The sequence below is a fragment of the Benincasa hispida genome, chromosome 11 (assembly GCF_027475165.1).
Source record: "Benincasa hispida cultivar pf3 chromosome 11, pf3_genome.v1.1, whole genome shotgun sequence".
In the NCBI taxonomy this organism is placed as follows: Eukaryota; Viridiplantae; Streptophyta; class Magnoliopsida; order Cucurbitales; family Cucurbitaceae; genus Benincasa; species Benincasa hispida.
This window is the reverse complement of record NC_143488.1, coordinates 34,864,848-34,884,701: the sequence shown is the minus strand read 5'-3', so window position 1 is coordinate 34,884,701 and position 19,854 is coordinate 34,864,848. Positions and strand designations below refer to the sequence as shown.

Below are 19,854 nucleotides of genomic sequence, written 5' to 3'. Positions count from 1 at the left end.
TATTTAATTTAATTTTAGATTAAATCAAATTTAATTTGATTTAATTTAATTAAATTAATCAACATTCATTAACTAAGGGTCACTCCCCTCAAGACCTATAGTTGTACACTTCGTACAGGAGAATATTTCTACGTCCATAGATATAACCATTACCAGTAAATTGATCCTTCACAAGTAGATCATAGTTACAGCTAATTCAAATTACAGTTTTACCTCTATAATTACCTTTTGTTCTTTAAGTTCCATTGATCTTCTAATAAACAACATGTTTATGGTCCTACCATAAACAAAATACCTTATAGGCCAATGAGAGGAGGGGCCCAATTGTTCAAGACCTGGAGTCAGCACTTAAGGGAACAACTCGTCTACTTACTTTAAAGTCGGGAGAAACAATGAATTTCATCTTGTGTAGCTATGTTCTCAACTCCTCACTCGATCATGTCCCCAAAATAATAGGCTTATTGAGTCGATGACACGGGTCATTCTCACCCATACAAGTGAAAGGACAAGCTCTCACAGGTAGGAGTCCATAACTCACTTAGGATGAAAATCGAGTTACATATGGTCATCCTATGAAATATTAATTTCTTGAGTCAATGGTGTTACAAAGAGAGATTAATTATTTTGCAATCTGATCTTATACAAACTCTTTATATAGGATATTCCCACTCGCAAGTCTCTACATGAACGTGGATCAAATTTGTAACGATTATAAAATGAGTCATATCCATAGTTTTATCAAGATAAGGTACCCTACCTTATCCACATACTATAGACCATTTAGATTATTACTTCGAACATGATCTACCTGTATGTCAACCATATATTGTTCAAGTTATATGAAATAATCCTGGATCCTAGTTTCTTAGATTGAGTTACACGTATAACTATCGAATAAAATAACTCCTTATTTTATTAAATATATGAATTTTGTTTAAACATTACAAACCACGAGATTTTATAAAGGAATCCCAACAGTTATATCTCTTAATATTTCTCCTTCTATTGTTAAATCAAATCTATAATCCCTAAACTTCTCTTTCTGTCGTCAATATGCCACACTTCTGTTTTATTAACCACTAATTTTGCCTTATTTTTGCTTTATGCCCAGTTTTGAATCAATAAACATGGGGTTTACATAATATTTGACACCTCAACCATCCACATTTTAATTTTTCGATGTCATATAAGTTTAAGTTAAAGATTAACCGTCCACATCAGATTTTTGTGTTGTTAACGTTGAGGATAGTTTTGAACCGTTTTAAAAGTTCTAAAGTATTTTTAAAACTATTCAAAGTTCATGAGTAAACATAAAACCCAAAATTTAGAAATATTTCTAATAATTTAGCCTAATTCTTTTAGTCAAATATCTGACTTCTAGAAAAAGAATGAATATTAATAACAGTTAAACTAACTCAATTTCACCCAGAGTTATTTTTGCCATAACAAGCACAAGTCTTCGAATTTAAATGCATCTGTTGAATGAGAAATTTTGGACCAATCACAAGTTGTCACATCATTTACTAAATTAATGACGAAATTCCAAATCATTAAATTTAGACTCAATTAGGAGTTGACATATGTCCTGAATTGAGGTTGAAGACAAATTTCAATGACGCTCCGTGGTTTTATCATGACCGTTGAATCAGATAAGATTAATTTGGTCCAATTTGATATTATTATTTGGGTCAAAATCCCCAAAAATAGGCTGAATTTGACTCAAATGTCAAATCAGGCTAAATCCGATTAATTGGGCCCAAATGCCAGACCCATGAACCAATCAAGCCCAAGTCCAACTAATTGGGCCCAAAGGCCAAGCCCATGGATCAACCAAGTCCAAGCCCACTTGTGAACTCTATAAATAGAGAAGCTCTCCTCATTTGGAGGGGTCAGCAATTCTATACTCCAAAGAGCTTATAGGAAATTTTTTACAATCAAAAGACTCCTTGACTCTTGAAGCTAACCACGCCTGAAGACTAAAGTCCACTGAAGTCCTTCGAAGATACAAGCAATCTGAAGACTGGAGTCCTTTAAAGATGCAAGCATCCTGAAAATTGAAGTCCTTTGAAGATACAAGCATTCTGACCACGCTTAAAGAATGAAATCCTTTGAAGATACAAACATTCTGAAGACTGAAGAAGTCCTTTGAAGATACAAGCAATTCTACATTCAGAGAGTCCAGAGAGAATTCATCAACAAGCAGAAGACTCCAAAACTCCAGAAGTTGCACTCCTAGAAGACAGAAGACCCTTGAAGACACAAACACTCTTCCAAGACTTCTACTTCAAAAACGTTCGGTGCTTTTCTTCTTCAAGACAAGAACATCCACCCAACCGAGAGAGAATCAGAGGATCAAGTACTAAAGATCGAACCACATCACATCAAATCAACCTCAACATCAACACAAACTCAAGTTCAACTCCATGAAACAAGTTTCTCCAGAAACCTCATATGAACACTAATCTTCTAAGAAAATCAAAGCCCACGATCGTCCAAGAAGGTCAACAAGCCAAGGTCAATCATCTAAGAAGATCAACAAGCCCAAAGGTCGATCATCCAAGAAGATCAACAAGCCCAAGGTCGATCATCTAAGAAGATTATCAAGCTCAAAGGCCGATCATCCAAGAAGATCAACAAGCCCAAAGGCCGATCATCCAAGAAGATCAACAAGCCTAAAGGCCGATCATTCAAGAAGATCAACCAGCTTAAAGATTATAGTTTATTTTGAAAGCATCAAAATACTATGTATTAAAGATTGTACTCAAAATATGTATTATAAATTGTACTCACTTTCCATAAAATTAATACAAATACAAAGTTCAAGTTCCATGAAATAAATTTCTCTTGAAATCTCGTGGGAATAAATTGGCACGCCCAGTGGAACCTCTCTACCTCTCATCTTTCTCTCGTCATCCAAGTCAATAAACCTACAAATGGCACCAAAAAAAGTTGTATCCAAAGCTACCGTCGTAAGCTACATAAGCTCTGTCATCTCAGAAAAACTAATGGAATCTACTAAAGGCGGGATCGTTATTAGAGAAAATCCCTTGTTCGACGGCTATATTTCTTCTACTGATCCATCAAATAAAGAATCCTACTTTGATGTAGTATCTGTCATGGTGACTAACGTAACGGCTTAGTCAGCCATGGCAAAGATGGAAAGGAAGATAAATTTCCTAACTAAAGCTATTGAAGAGTGAGATCATGAAATCGCTGCTTTAAGAGATCAAATACATGCTCGAGAAAGCGTCGAGTCGAGTCAATCTTCAACTACAAAAGCCAATGACAAAGGAAAGACTGTCTTGCAAGAAGACCAGTCGCAACAATCTACCTTTGTCGCCACTCTGTCAATTCAACAGTTGCAGGATATGATCACAAACTCCATAAGGGCTCAACACGAAAAACCCTCACAGTCCTCCTTTATGTACTTCAAGCCATACACCAAGAGAATCGACAACCTAAGAATGCCAACTGGGTATCAACCTTTAAAGTTCCAGCAGTTCGATGGAAAGGGCAATCCAAAACAATATGTTGCACACTTCATTGAAACCTACGAAAATGCAGGAACCAAATGAGATCAGCTAGTCAAGCAGTTTGTCCGTAACTTGAAAAGAAATGCTTTCAATTGGAATACTGACTTGGAGCCAGAAGAGATTGACAGTTGAGAATAGCTAGAAACGGATTTCTTGAACCGCTTCTACAGTACTGTAACTTGTAAAGACATAGAGATATATATCTTCTATTGCCATAAATGTATTCTAATCGACTCCATCTTCAAGTTCATGGTTGGTGTGCATGGCTCGACTCCATCTTCAAATGTCTCCATCTTCAAAGTCTGGTGTGGCTTGCTTCATCTCCAAAGTCTGGCATGGCCCGCTTCATCTCCAAAGTCTGGCGTGGCCCGCTTCATCTCTAAAGCTCCAAAGTCTCGCGCGTGGCCCGCTTCATCTCCAAAATCTGGCGTGGCCCGCTTCATCTCCAAAGTCTGGCGTGGCTCGCTTCATCTCCAAAGTCTGGCGTGGCCCGCTTCACCTCCATAGTCTGGCGTGGCCCGCTTCACCACCATAGTTTGGCGTGGCTCGCTTAATCACAATAGTATGGCGTGGCTCACTTCATCTCCATATTAAGGTGCGACTTCACTTCACCTTCACAAGTCAAGGCACGGCTTCGCTTCACCTTCACAAGTCAAGACGCAGCTTCCCTTCACCTTCACAAGTCAAGACGCGACTTCGCTTCATCTTCACAAGTCAAGGCGCGACTTCGCTTATCTCCACAAGTCTAGCGTGGCTTTGCTTCATCTCCCAAGTCAAGTGTGGCTTCGCTTATCTCCAAAGGTCAAGTGCGGCTTCACTTCATCTTCAAAAGTCAAGTGCGACTTCGCTTCATCTCCAAAATTCAAGTGCAGCTTCGCTTCATCTCCAAAATTCAAGTGCGGTTTCGCTTGGAAGAAAAAAAAAAGGAAGTTAAAAAAAATGAAACAGAAAAGATCAAAAGAAATAAAATAAAAGGAAAATAAAATAAAAGAAAGAAGGAAAGAAAAAAAAAAGAAATTAAAAGGTGAAATTAAAAGATTAAAAAAAAAAAAAAAAGAAAGAAAACGTTGGGAGAAGAATAGAAAATGAGAGAAGAAAGTAGAAGAAAAGGAGGGGATGAAGATAATGAAGGAGTTTAGGGTCCAGGTTCCCTAGGTTCCATAACAAATTAGGAAATCCAAATCAAATAAAGGTTTGATTCAAAATATCATATTTTTTATTAAATTTCCTAATTTGATTCTATCCTAATTTCAAATTTAAAAAAATTAAATTAAACAAATTCTCTATCTAATTTAATTTTGTCTTTAAATTTATCTTCAAAATTTGGATGTATTCCAAATTTTATTCAATCAAATTTAAATTGTGGATAAAATCACAAATTAAAATTTGGACACATTCCAAATTTTATTCGAAATCAAATTGTTCCTTAGATTATAAATAAAATCTCAAATTAAAATTTGGCCATATTTCAAATTTTATACCAAATCCAAATCTTTTATCCTCAAACCAAATTATTAAGTATAAAATCTCAAATTAAAATTTGGGCATATTCCAAATTGTATCCCAAATCTAAATCACCAGACTTTTATCCTCAAGACAAATTATTAAGGATAAAATCTCAAATTAAAATTTGGACATCTTCCAAATTTTATATCAAATTTATCTAAACTTAGGTTCTTATCTCTATTTCCAAATCAAGTGGGAAAACTTTAAAACTCATCCCAAATTAAAATTTGGCCATATTCCAAATTCAAGTATCCTATTGAGTTTTTGTCTTCAATCAAAATAAATTATAGATAAGAAAAAAAATCTCAATTGATCTTTTATTAAAATTTGGGGATATCTCAAAATTTATCTTAAATACAAATCAAATTAAATTAGGACAAAGCTCAAAATTTTTCGTAAATTTGGCGATATTCCAAATTTTATCCCAAATTCAAGTTAAACTTATGTACTAAATTCATAGTTTGACTGAACATCAATTGAGGTCAAATTCAAGAACAAATATATTTGGATTTTTATTCCAACTTTATATTTTTCGAGATTCATCCACCCATATATGTGCATAAATCTCGAAGGGGCATTTGTTGAATGAGAAATTTTGGACCAATCACAAGTCATTTACTAAATTAATGACAGAATTCCAAATCATTAAATTTGAATGATACCCCGTGGTTTTATCATGACCATTGAATCAGATAAGATTAATTTGACTCAACTTGATATCATTATTTGGGTCAAGGTCCAACTAAGCCCAAAAATAGGCTAAATTTGACACAAATGTCAAATCAGGCCTAAATCCGATTAATTGGGCCCAAATGCCAGACCCATGGACCGACCAAGTCCAAGTCCAACTAATTGGGCCCAAAGGTCAAGCTCATGGATCAACCAAGCCCAAGCCCACCTGTGAACTCTATAAATAGATAGGCTCTCCTCATTTGGAGGGGTCAACAATTCTATACTCGAGAGAGTTTATAAAAAATTGAAGCTGACCACGCTTGAAAACTGAAGTCAAGACTGAAGTTCTTTAAAGATGCAAGACTCTGAAGCTACACTCCTAGAAGACAGAAGACAGAAGACCCAGACTTCTACTTCAAGAACGTTTGGTGTCTTTCTTCTTCAAGTCAAGAACATCCCGAGAGAGAATCAGAGGATCAAGTACTAGAGATCGATCAACAAGCCAAGGTCGTTCATCTAAGAAGATCAACAAGCCCAAAAGTCGATCATCCAAGAAGATCAACAAGCCCAAGGTCGGTCGATTATCCAAGAAGATCATCAAGCCCAAAAATCAACAAGCTCAACCAACTTAAAGATTATAGCTTATTTTAAAATCTGAAATACTATATATTAGAGATTATACTCAAAATACTATGTATTATAGATTGTACTCACTTTCCACGAAATTAATACAAATATAAATAAATTTCTCTTGAAATCTCGTGCGAACAACGTCGATTCAACTTCAAACCTTAATTAATTTATTTTGCTGATTTGGTAGATGGAAAAATAGCTACCACTAATGAAATAAAAATCTTAGCTAAAGTAAAATTTCAACACATCAAACGTAAGGGAAATCTTATTTACCTCTAGAAAAAACACAACCATTTTGTTTGACTAAGGCTATTGTTCAAACCCCATTTGCAATAGTAAAAAGTGATTGGGAAAAGATCTTAACTATAAAAGTAACTGTAGAAAAATCTTACTTGCCTTCACTTGCCTTCAACATTCGGTAAATCAAATCACTTTTTTAAATTGTAGTAATACATTTTAAATTCAGCTTTTCTAAAAATCTACTATCATCATAATCATTTAAATAAATATATTATAATAATATCATTATTTATTGATAAATTTTTCACATATAATTTCAAATATTAGTTGATTCAATTTTTTATAACAATTATTTTTTAATAACTTAAATAAACAAAATTAGTTGAAATTCAAGTCGTAAAATTTAAAAATGAACCGAGTTGTTTACAATAGATATGGATTATACCAATATATATATATATATATATATATATATATATATATATATATATATATATTACAATAGATATGGATTGTTTTTCAATTAGAGAAAATTGAACCAATTTATTACAAATAATTATTTATTATTCAAATACAAGAAAATTAATTATTAATATAAAAAATTAAAATAATAATCTACTTTCCTTCATATAATTAAATTATACCAATTTAGTATTAATTTATCTGACACTATAACTAATTTTTTCGATTTAAAATTAAAATTTATCAAACACCATTTTTCTTCTTTTCACAACCGATTCTCATAAAATAAAGCTAATAACAATTATTTGAAAAGCTACCACAGTCATTCCCCATATTTCCCTCTGTTACGAAACAACCCATCATTTTCATTCAAAATAGTCCTTTTCCCTAAATTCAAACTTTTCCCAAATCAATAATAAAATCAAGCTAGGTAAGTATGTGATGTTGGAAGAACACATGCAAAGCTGTTTATAAAGTTTAAAATAAACGTTTAGTCTCACTAAACTTCCAAATTAAGTTTGAATTTACTCCCTTTTCTAGATATATATGTCTTGTATATACATTATATACATATATAAAACAGTGCAACCGTAATCAACTGGACGATTTCTAACTCCCAAACCAAAAATCTAAACTGACTAAAATCTATCAACCAAAGCAATATTAGACACAAAAAATAAAAGATAAAAATCCCAATTAGAACCATTAATAATTTGTGATGAGGAATTCAAAGCATAGATATTGGTTAATAGCTCTCCATAAGAATATAATTAGAAACAGAATCAAAATTAGAATAGTCTTTCCTCTAAAGCAGCATTCATAAACAATCATACATTGCTCTCTTTTCACTTATTTAAAGGGGAAAAGAAAAAGCTGCCGCCATACACTATATATGCCAAACTGGCAACCGATCATGTATACATTTTTCACAGTCCATAACATCAATAATATTTCACAGCTCTTCTCAATGGTGTTATAAAAGGACAAAAAGAAAAAAGAAAAAGTAATAATAACATTAATAAACATGCAAAGACCAAAAAAAAAAAAAAACAAGAGTCGAATTATAAATTACCCGACGGCCGATGAAATGGGAATTCTCCAAAATATCAGCTCTTGTTGCCGGTGCCAATGCTCTCGTAGAATAAGATGTAGCCATGATCAGTATTACTAGAATATTCCTGTGCAGATCCAAAGAATGTCTGCACGACAGACTCATCAATCATTTCCACATTTTCGTCGTCAAAAAATAACCAGTGGTTATGGCTTTTCACAAGGCTAACATAGTGTCCATGGTTGGGTCCACTTCCAACATGGACCACAACAGCAAACAATGAGTACTCAGAATCTGCATCCTCCATCGTGTTGCTAAGCTTCAGCTCGAGAGGGAAAACAACTCTGTATAACAGCTTTTTATAGCGCCCAAGCTGCTCGATGTATTTAAACCGCTTCAGATGAATAACAAGGATATGAGGTGGTTTCTTAATCTTCATCCTCTTCTGTGCTTCTTGCAAACTGCACATCAAAACAAGTCCATCTTTCAGCACTCCCTTTTTTTGGCTTTTGTTGCTTAGTCTTTTGGGTTTTAAATGGTTAGTTCTTAATATTTTTGTAGTTTAGTTAGTACCATACCATTATTAGTATATTACCACACTGTTTTTAATGATTATGGGTGGGTTTTAAATGGTTAGTTCTTAATATTTTATAGTATAGTTAGTACCATACTATTACTCACATTCAATATTTTTCTTATAAGAATAGCATACTAAATACACTAGTTTTACATTATTCACATCCAATATAAAAATATGGATCCACGCACCACAAATAATAGTATGCTTGCGGCTGAGAAGATAATGAAGACAAAAAAAAAACATTAGAATAAGGCAAATTGTCTAGCTGTAAAGAATTAAGTGAGCCTACAATAGATTTTAATTCCATTGCTTCGCTAGGATCAAATAAGCGGGGGCACACTTGGCTTCTTTGGAAACTTCCTCCATAAAGAAATGGACATAAATGACAATTCCTGACCTAAAACATGCAACTAGAGGCAACATAGAATCATGTATACCAACCTACCTGCAGCACTTGTCGCAGAAAAACTTGTCCTCGGCATTCAATGTCTCAGTGGAACTGAAATTTTTTAAACAGCTAGTTATTGAACTGTTCTGTTCAATATCAAGGCTCAAGTCTAGAAAAGTTTCATCCCTTGCTGTAACTGTCTCACACCGCAAACACCTTGTCTCGTTAGTTAGTAAACCCTGAAATACAGATTGCAAGTCACTTCGGCTGCAATTAAACATTTTTCATGCACAGAACAAAGTTACTTCTGAAGGCTCAAACACTAATTTGGCATGGCCTGGACGAAGAACTCTATAGGGATCGTCCTAGAAAATAGACTTCTATTGGAAGGGATTGGGTCTTTAACAGACTTTATGGTTTGCTTAAAAGAGGATTGACAATCTCCACACTTCCCAACAGACACTTTTATATTTGATGGTGAAGTCTTTAACTCATAAAGAAAAAAGGTATAGTCTTTAACAACAAATTTACTTGGCATCGTCAAATGTCTAATATTCGCAAGGGTGCAATGCATTCATTAGTGGAAACATCCAGACGGTCAGGTGAGCCTACAAGTAGGTTTCTAACTCTCTTTTGAAGGTCAGAACAAAACAATTCTCTTATATTTTCTAAGAAGGGAAGAGTTAGGCTGAGAAGAGCAGGTGAGAGGGCCATACTAGATTCGCTTATGGGTTTTTCACTAAAAAACTAAAAATTTAAATATAAAAAGGGAGAAAAAGAAAAAGAAAAATATACAACAATGACGAAAACATAAGTTAATGTTATCCACATGAACAGCTGTCTTTTAACATATTTTTTATGTACTAGCAAGCAAGGGCTGAAATAACATTTATCTAGTTAATATTTCTAAACAACAAACAAATTCCATCCCATAGCAGAGAAGAAACAAAATACTAAGTTGGATAGGGAGTATATAATCAAAATGGCTAACCAAATCACCTGAAAATTTTTATGCACCCAAGTCACAAACGGCTCTTTTTGAGCACCATTTGCCTGTCCAGTGTTGGGACCATTTGAAATTTTTTCAGACGGCGATGAACTTTCTGCATCACTTTTAGTAGCATGTGCCTCTTTCTCCAGTATGTCAACAAGTTCGTTGAGCAAAAAGTTCAAAAATTCATGAGCATCCTACATCAGCAGTTCCCAAATAAGATAAAAATAGAAGTAGGTGAAATTTGAATACCATTTTTTTAATTAATTACAATATCGACTTGATGAGTATGGATAGAAATTTGCATTTCATACATGAACTGGAAAGGAAAGGAAAACGAACCGAAATAAAACTAGGAAAATGAGTCCATGTTAATGTAAGAATCAAAGTGGGGATATTCAGAAACTAAATTCAAAACATACTTGGTGCATGTAGCTACGAAAAATCTCATTCTGCTTTTTCAATCTCTGAACAAAGCGCTTTGGAGCAATGACGCCAGTTTTTTTCTTTTGGGAACTAATCTGCAATCAGAGATGGAATAAATGACTATTATATTCCGACCTAGCCATGAAAACAGTTCCTCTTTAAGGTCATAAAGAGAGAAATATCTTGAAAACCAAATAAGATAAAAACATGAAACTTCAATGAGGATTCACGAAAGGATATGTAAAAAAAAAATCTAAAGACAATTTTAATCATTTGGTAAATTGCAGTCTGTATAGAATTCTTCAAGAAGACATAGCCAATGACCTGAAGTGGAAGAAAATATAGATATATGTACAGGACTCACAACATCACCTCTTTTTTGTTTTATCTCCTATCAGTGAAGAAAAGAAACTATATGTCAACCAAAGTAGATCTCTTAAGAAGGAAGAACATACAAACTTTATTTAAATTTCGTTGTCTAAGTGAAAGAATACCAATTGACCTTTCTTCTTTTCTTCTTTTCTTCTTTTTTTCTTTTTTTTGGTGGGGTGGGGTGGTTAAACCAACATAAAAGGAGCGTAAACAAGACTCTAAAACTAAAGTTTACAAAAAGATTCCAGTTGCTAGAAATAGAAGACAATAAAAGAAAACAAACTGACCATACAAAAAAGTCTATTATGAAAGGAGGCTAAACAAAAACTGGGAAGAGTTCATAAAAAACGCTCCATATAAGAGAGGAATACCAACAGAACTCTAATTCACATAGAGAGGTATTGGACCCAGCTAAAGACTCTCAACATCTCTAAAATTTCTTCAATTCCTCTCGAGCAAAATATTCCACACGCAAGTGCACACACAATGGGACAATTAAACCTCATTGCTTTCCATGAAGGTTCGTAACTTGTTAAGGTGTATATATTTTATACATAGTGTACTCACAAGAATTAATAACTATTATGCTAGGTTCATAAACAATAAAGGCACAACGAAGCAGAAATAACACAATTCTGTCGGGTAAGGACATGCAATGAACCCAAGTAAAACACACACCACTTTACTCCCCCATAAAATTACCTGGGTGAACAAATCTGCTAAGCATGTTAAGAGGTTTTCTTCCGCATCTCCAATACTTTTGTTATTTGAGTAATAATCTAACAATTGCTCACGAAAAGGAACACAAAAATACAGTGCCTGAGTATTAAAGAAAAATGGTGAGTATGATACAATTGACAATTGAGAGAGTTATTTGACAAATCAAAGAAAATATCAAACTGGATATTGAGCAGATGCATTAGGATCCAACATAAACACAAGGATAGATGATAATAAATAAGACTAAAATGTCATTTGTTGCATCAGTAAACTATGGAAACTCATAAAATTCATGAACATAAGTACCATCTACGGTTAACACTCCTAATATCCCGCTATTGGATCTAAACTTCTGAATAAGAGAACATAGTTTTTTTCTGAAATTGTAAAAAATTAGCAGAAGATGATCTTTCTACTTTTCACAGTGAACATACTGCATTTGAATAAAGTGAATTCATACAAGTTAACAGCAATATAGTAAATCACTGCAAGTATAAAGCAAAACAGAAAATAAAATAAAATAAAATTTGGACATCCACAAATGATAAACTTTCAACCAAAGGTTAGTGTAGTTCTTCACAGGAGGATGATCCGTCTAATCCATGAATAGTCATTTACAAAATAAGCCAGAGGGAAGTACCCACTTAAATATAATCCTATAACTAACGCAACTCTGAAAAGAACAACACCATAGACCCATAAAATACATCCAAAAGAGAACAAAAAAGAAAATTTGGTAGGAAAAAAGTAAGACATACACGTTTATAAGAAAATCAAAACGTGAAATGATTAATCAACTTCTCACAATTGAGTATATCTAATTGTAAACCCATTGAACAACACATGCATGCTGCATGCAAATTAAAAGGAAGAGATATATAAATATATAACCAAAAATTTCAAAGATGGTGTGAAATCAAAAAAATTGTTAAAGTGTGCACTTTGTAAAACATGTGTAAAACAAAATGAGATTAAGATGTACTCGTGATATATATAAAATAATACAGAATTTCAAAAGATAAGAGGCAATGAATGCATAATACAAAATTTCACAACCGTATTCTTGTCCCCCCAATACTACAAATATGAGCGTGGATTCCAAGACAGCCAACAGATAATTCCACAAGGAAAAGTTATAAGGAAAGGTAGAGAAATCTTACCCTGCAGACGAAGAACCTATACTACTACTTTTAGGTTAAAATTCCTCGTAGTACATACTACAAGTTAGAAATGCAATTACTTGATTGATGAAGAATGTTTACACCAGGATCATTATCCAATCAAATGAATAATCAACAAAAACATATACAGCAAAGGCTCGCAAATCCAATCCATCGACCACCATTCTAGCCTTAAAATAGCGTTGGATGCATCGGAAAATAAACAAAACCCTAGCACAAACTAAATAAGATCCTAGGAGAGGGAACAATAAAATTGAAGGTAGAAGCATCATGCATCCCGTAGACAAGGAGCAAACCTGCAAGACGCTGTTACAGTAGCAAGTATTGCCAAAATTTTCAAGGCCGAAGTAGCGTTCGCCTTCAGGGAACTGGTCACCGAGAGCCTTCTCGAGCTTTGAGCCCGTAGCACCCATCCGCGTGGTCGAATGAAAGAATGAAACGCGACTCAGATCTTAATCAGGAAACTGGTCGCCATATAAAAGAAGAAAACCAAAGAAATCTCTCGGTTCAGAGACTGGTGGGTTTGTCGATAGTTTGAATGGAAATTCTAGGGTTTTTGCGAGCGTGATTGAGTTCAGTTCGTGATTTGTTCGTCGTTAATTGTGGTTGCAGAGAGTGAAGGAAGATGGAAACGAGGGTTTGGATGAAGAAGAAGAAGCAGAAGAAGAAGAAAGGGAGACGAAGGAAAAGACGGGAAGGTCTGGTTTGGAATTAAATCAATCGATGGCTTCTCTTCTCAAAAACGGAGAGCAACATTTTCATGCCACGTGGATCGAACTAAACTCCAACAATCAAAATTTAATTGCCTTTTTCGGATTTCCCTTTCCGCTTTTTTCCCCTTTTTAATTTTTCCTCTTTTTTAATTAAAAAATACTATTTAGTCCTCGTAATTTTTTTTTTTTAATTTTAGTCACTACATTCTATTAAATTTTGATCGACGTATCAATATCTTCATGGAGAATTAGAGGATATAATAAAATTTAGGATTTTATTCTGAAAAATGATAAAATAGGCCAATAATAAGATTTATGATAACTCATGTCATATGCACATGGTCATAAATTTTCAAATTTCTAATATGTGCTTGTCTGGTTTGTAGTTGTTGTTATTGATGAAATTACAAATAGATAGTAACGGTAGAAGGTAATTGTTAGTTTTTCTCAAGAACAATTACCATTCTTCAAGAATAATCGACCTTCTGATTTTTCTTTAGTTTAATCCGCATATTTTATTATTAATTTAGGTTCTGTTTAATTCACTTTTCAAATTAATCTCACTCAATCAAATATCCAGATTTACCCAATTTATATTTTAAATTTTCATATATTATCAAATTTCATTTTATCTAATCAAATTTCAAATTTATTCTAATCTTTGAATTCTTTTTCATTACTTTATACATATTTAAATTTATTCAAATCTTTGAATTATTTTTCATAATTTTATATATTTTTTTAATAAATTAGCTAAATTTTTTTCATATCCTTGAAGGTTTAAATTGTTTGATATTATTAGATTTTTATATTATTTTAATGATTTGGAAAAAAAACATCCACAACTATCACAAAAAATAGTCATCACTTTTGTTACTCACGCGAAGTGTTTATTGATTTAGGTTTTGTTGTGGTTCTTTTTTAACAAGCTATTGTTTTTGCAATGGATTAGTCTTCTCTTTTCCTTTTTTCCTCTTTCTATATATCTATCGATTTTCCTCTTTTCCTTTTCATTTGTTCGTGTATGACTTGTTCTTGTATGACGATTCAATCTTTTTTGTTTCATTATTATAATCAACTTTCTTTGTTTTTCAGCCAAAGAAGATGAAATCTTGTTCATCGGAGAAAATCAAGGTTAGACACTACAATAAATCGAGACTTCTTCGGTTGCGGGAAACACCAAAAATTGGAGTTATGATTTTTTTTCGTGGTGGTTGACTATTTTCTAATGTACCTATGAATCTTGCAAACATACTGTATATTTGAATAACAATTCAGCAGAAATAAACACATTTTCTTCAATCTCGTGAGTACATTATTGTTAATTTTGGTTTATCTAACTATTTTTCAAAATGTAATATAAAGTTAAACATATTTCCATTTTGTCCTCGATAGGACCTAAAAATTAACTAATTTACATTTACAAATACAGTGTAATTGTAAGTCATCCGATTTAACTTTCATTTTTTGTGTTTATGGATTTAAATTAGAGATTCTCCCTAATTTGTCTATTCAAATCTACCTTTTGTTATCATATTATGTTTTATTTCTTTTATTATTTGTTTATGCATTCCATTATTAAATTAATTTTTTGTGTATATTATTACTATTTATATAGTTTATATATTTTAAAATGTAATCTAATGATATAACAATATATCATTGGTATATAAAATATATTTATATACCTATTTATTATCTTGATAAGATTTGTTTTTATATTGGTTTATTTAAAATAAAAAAAATCTAATCCTTATTTTCAAAATTTGTGTGAAAAAAAAAATTAAGCACTTTCCTTCCTACATATTTAAAAATATATTTTTTTTTTTTAAAAAAAAAACCTAATTCTATCTTACCTCCCTTTTATCCCATCATTTTCTCTCTCTTTCCTATTTTCCGCAGTCAGCTTTAGCCATAACATCTCTACACCTTTTAATTTATGCTAGCACCCTCTCATGGGTCACTTTCTTTACAACCTTCATTTCTTTCTTGCATGACTGTCAAATTTTCTTTTGCTAATCATCATCTGGTTTTCTAAGTAGCCGCATGCCATTTTCGGTGATTATCGCACCACAAACACACCATCATGATTGTCCATTGAAGAATCCGTTGCCAATTGTTTCTTGATGAGGACCATATTGACAAACTTTTAGATTTTCGAACCGTTACTATGATTTTGACCCAGCTATATGTTTTTAAGTTTTTGGTTGAGATTGTAGTATATATATATATTGCTTCTAAAAGTTTAGATAATGCAGTTTTCTAGTTGTTTTTGAAGCATTGTCTATTTGTACTTAATTTGTTAGTTTTTGGGTAGTTTGGTCATTTACCAATTTGTATTTTCTATTATTTAAATTTGTTTTGCTATTTTTACAATTTTGAAACCTTTTTGCCATTTTTATAAATGAAACGTTAACATTTTCTATTTCTCTTGTCAACTCTATCTTCATGGAAGTTGAATTAATACTTCTATTATATCATAAAAATTTAATGAATTTTATAAAAAGAATAATAAAATATCATTAATATAAATATAATATAAATAATAGACATATTAATTTATTTATAAATCATAAAATATTTATTTACTCATTTAAAATTTATTCTCAGCAATTGGTGCTACCCTTGCTTGAGTTTGGGTAAAGCCTTTTAACTTCTTTTGAATTTCTTTTATAATTTTTCAGGAATTTACGTTGTCATCAATATTTTGTCGATATTTTCATCTTCATCAAAATTTTAAACCTTGACTATACTTTCAATTATATAATTTTAATCTCTATATTTTCCATAAATTTCAAAATCACTCCAAATATATTTTTAAGAAAATTAATTAAATAATATTTCTATGTAAAAAATACAATATAGGAATATATTTTTAAAATTTATATTTAAAATGTTAGGTAATAAAAAAAAATTAAAAATCCAACCATGAAATAATAGTTTAATTAAATTTAAAATTTATTGGAAATAGAAGAATTAAAATTGAACAAACTAAATATAAAAAAAAATAATAGAAAAAATAAGGACTTCATGGTTTTTTTGCTTTGACATTTTCGAATTTGATATTATCTATAAAATTTGTTTTGAAAACTTAAAAAAGGGTTTAATTTTGATTTGGTCGGTTGATAATTAATTACATTTTTTCTATTAAATAATTATATATCCGCCTCTAGACTTTTTCTATAAAAATAAATAAATAAAAATCCGTTTGTAGACCTAAGCTTCGATCCCAATTCGACTTAAAAGTCAAATGTATGATCGATTTTTTTTTCTTTAGTTCAATGTATGGAATTGGAACACATTATATAATAAGACTAAATTATCTATTTTGAAGTTAAATTATTTGGCTTAAGTTTAATCAATTGCTTAAGTTCATTGATTTGATCTTCTTATTATTTAAGTTATATCAAGTCGATTAATATTTCTCATATCTATTAAAAATAAAAAGGTAAAAGATACACTTGAGTATAATTCAATTAATTGAAACTATGCTTACCATCAATAAATCAGAGATTTGGATCGCATCACGGTGAAATTTTAGAAAATAAATTTTATAAAGATTTTTTTATTACTTATTTAACTGGTGAGATATTTTAACAATATATTTATTTTTTTTATTTTGGAAACGTATTTTAACACTTTTCTTCTATAATTCTAAGACTCCATTCATATATTGGTTTTATGTTTTATATTTTTTAATTTTAACTTATAAAAACTAATTATTTTATGTCTTCCAATGACAATTTCGATTTTTTTTTCCGAAACATAAGTTTGTTTTCATGTTACAAATAGGAAAAAAAGGTTTTTTTTTTTTAAAAAAAAAAATATATATATATATATATCTTTTTTAATCTAAAAGATAATCTAGTAGGATTTGTTAAATGAAAAGGATAAAAGAATATTTATCTTTCTATTTATTTAAATTAAAAAAAATAGTTAGGATTTTGAAGTATGGTTTTCTTTATAAAGATCGCTTAGCCCTAACTCTATTTTCAAAAAGCTTTTGACAGTAAAGAAAAAAGAGAACAAGTGCTTGATTTTTCCTCTAAAAAAAATATAGTAAGTTTTGCTTTCAATTTGACTATTAAAATTTTTGTTAAAGGTAATTATGGGTTCTAATTATTTTGTTAATTGGATTTGAATAATTTTTCATATTTTCTCTAAAGAGTTTTATTGTAGTTTTGTCTATTTTTTCTGGATCAAAGTTTATTCTTCTAGGTGATTAAAGTGTTAAAAAATGTGGGTTTTTTCAGAATTTACAGCTTTAAATTTCTTGCAATTTAGGGACTGTTTTAGCATTTAAATTGGATCTTTTTGCACAAAAATTATCAAACAACTTCAACATTAAAGGTTAACTTTAGTTCTTAGTTTTGCTTTTAAAAGGTTGTTTTTGCACTGTCTTACAACAATTTAAATGGGTTTTATAAATCTGATATTGGGTTTAAAAGTGTCAATTATTTAGTTAAATGTTTGTAATCTTGGGATAAATCTTTTATGGAAACCAAAATTTTCATAATTAATTTTTCCTTAATTTATGAATGTTTTTAAGGGTTTTGAAAAGTTGAATTGGAAAATTAAGTGGTAAGTGTGGAGCATTAACTCGTTTTTAAGGTTTTAAGAGAATTTAAACCCATAATGTTTAGTGCTTGTTTTTTTATGGTTCGAAAGTCTTATTTTCCAAAACTCATTACGTAGAAAATTACTTAAAGTGGGAAGAATAATAGATAGGTAAGACTAGTTATCTTGGAATTAGTTTTAGATCCGTTAAGACATGATGTTAGTTTCTAATTAGTAAGTTTGGATACGTTTAGGCGTTTACAAAGTTACCATTCAATTGTTTGAATTTGAAATTTTGGAATGAGATCGTGGGATTGGTAATTGAGATAAGTAGTTTCTACATCCTTTCCAAAATATAAATTTTGACTATTGTGGTTTGATGAATTTTGAAATATGTCTGAAAGCACATTTGAAGCATATTTTTTGTGATGTGAGATTTAACTGAATGTAATTTACATATTTTTAGTTGATTTTATAAAATAAAAGTAAATGAATGTTTCGATGATTGAAAATGTTTTTGACTAATCTTGAATTGGAAGGGTTACTGTTTTGGTTTTGGTTGCTTCTGAAAAAAATTTGAAAATTTTGAACGATTTGATTTGACGAGGTTTACTATTGAAATTGGTATTTAAAACTACCTATTTTATTTCAAATATTTATGACTAATATGATTTGGGCTATTTGAGTATGTCAGTTTTGTGTTATGGGAATTGTACGGTAATTTTATTGGAGGTTTTGTGTTATGGGAATTGTATGGTAATTTATTGGCTCAGTTTTGTGTTTTAAGGATTGTATGGTAATTTGTTTTAGCCAATTTGAAATTGATAGTTTTCTGTTCTGACTAAGGCTTATTTGCAAGAAGGTGCAATTTTGTGGTTTGACATTCTTCGAAATGAAGATTCATGTGTATGTTACACTCACATGGCCTCACACTTCATAATTTTTGTTCTGATTGGTTGCCAACCAATATTTCTATTGTTTCTAGTCAGTTGTTAATCGAAAAATTCGGTTGTTCTGATCGATTGATATTTGATGTTTCTGACTGGTGTTACGTAACCATTTCTACTGGGCTCTGATTATACATCTTTCTTTTGAAAGTTCTGAATGATTGAAAGTTGTTTGATTTGAAAAGCATGGATTGATTGAAAATTCTATTCGATTGAACGTATTGACCAACTGAAAATATTTAAAGTATTGAAAGATTTGTGTTTTAGAAATGTACGAATGTTCTGTTTATTAAAGTTTTGAAAGCTTACTTGAATGTTTAGGTTAGTACTGCAAGACTTTGATTAAAAACTAAAAAAAAAAAAGAAAAAAAATTGTTTGAATGTTTAAATTAAACTTCTATGTTTCAATACGTTTTGTTTTTTTATTAAAAAAAAAAAATGTGAACTTAATGTGGAAGTTGCTTATTGAGTATTTTTGTACTCATTTTTGTTTTCCAAAATACTTATGAAAGTGCAAGTAATAGTTCTGACAGTGAATAAAAAATTAGCATTCTGGTATAACACAAGAAGCTAACTCTTGACTTCGGAGTATAGGCTTCTGTTGAATCTTTGATAGTCATAATTGTTCTTAGTTGTTAGTCTTAGTGATTTCTAATTATTTTTTCTTCAGACATTGGTTAAGTACATGTATAAATTGTTAATTTTGGCTTGTGATCTCAAGCAATAGTGTTAAATTGTTAATGAGATTCTTTCCTCTAGTCTTGGTTATGTTTTATGCATTTTTGTTATTATAGTTGTATTTGAAAATATGGGTTGTTACATTTCACCTAATTTATTTAATATGGTTTTTCATTTTTTTTTAAAATTAACATTTGAAGTTTT

The 19,854-nt window shown here is 31.0% G+C and overlaps 1 protein-coding gene across 1 annotated transcript; it reads right to left on the bottom strand.

Moving 5' to 3' along the window:
- Nucleotides 1-7,898: 7,898 nt before the first annotated feature.
- Nucleotides 7,899-13,566, bottom strand: UBP3 (ubiquitin-specific protease 3). The gene is made up of 6 exons (XM_039050043.2): nt 13,052-13,566; nt 11,557-11,673; nt 10,479-10,577; nt 10,065-10,253; nt 9,123-9,304; nt 7,899-8,558 (listed from the first exon to the last, which is right to left on the bottom strand). The coding sequence occupies exons 1-6, from the start codon at nt 13,166-13,168 to the stop codon at nt 8,153-8,155; spliced, it is 1,110 nt and encodes a 369-aa protein (XP_038905971.1). The 5' UTR covers nt 13,169-13,566; the 3' UTR covers nt 7,899-8,152.
- Nucleotides 13,567-19,854: the final 6,288 nt, after the last annotated feature.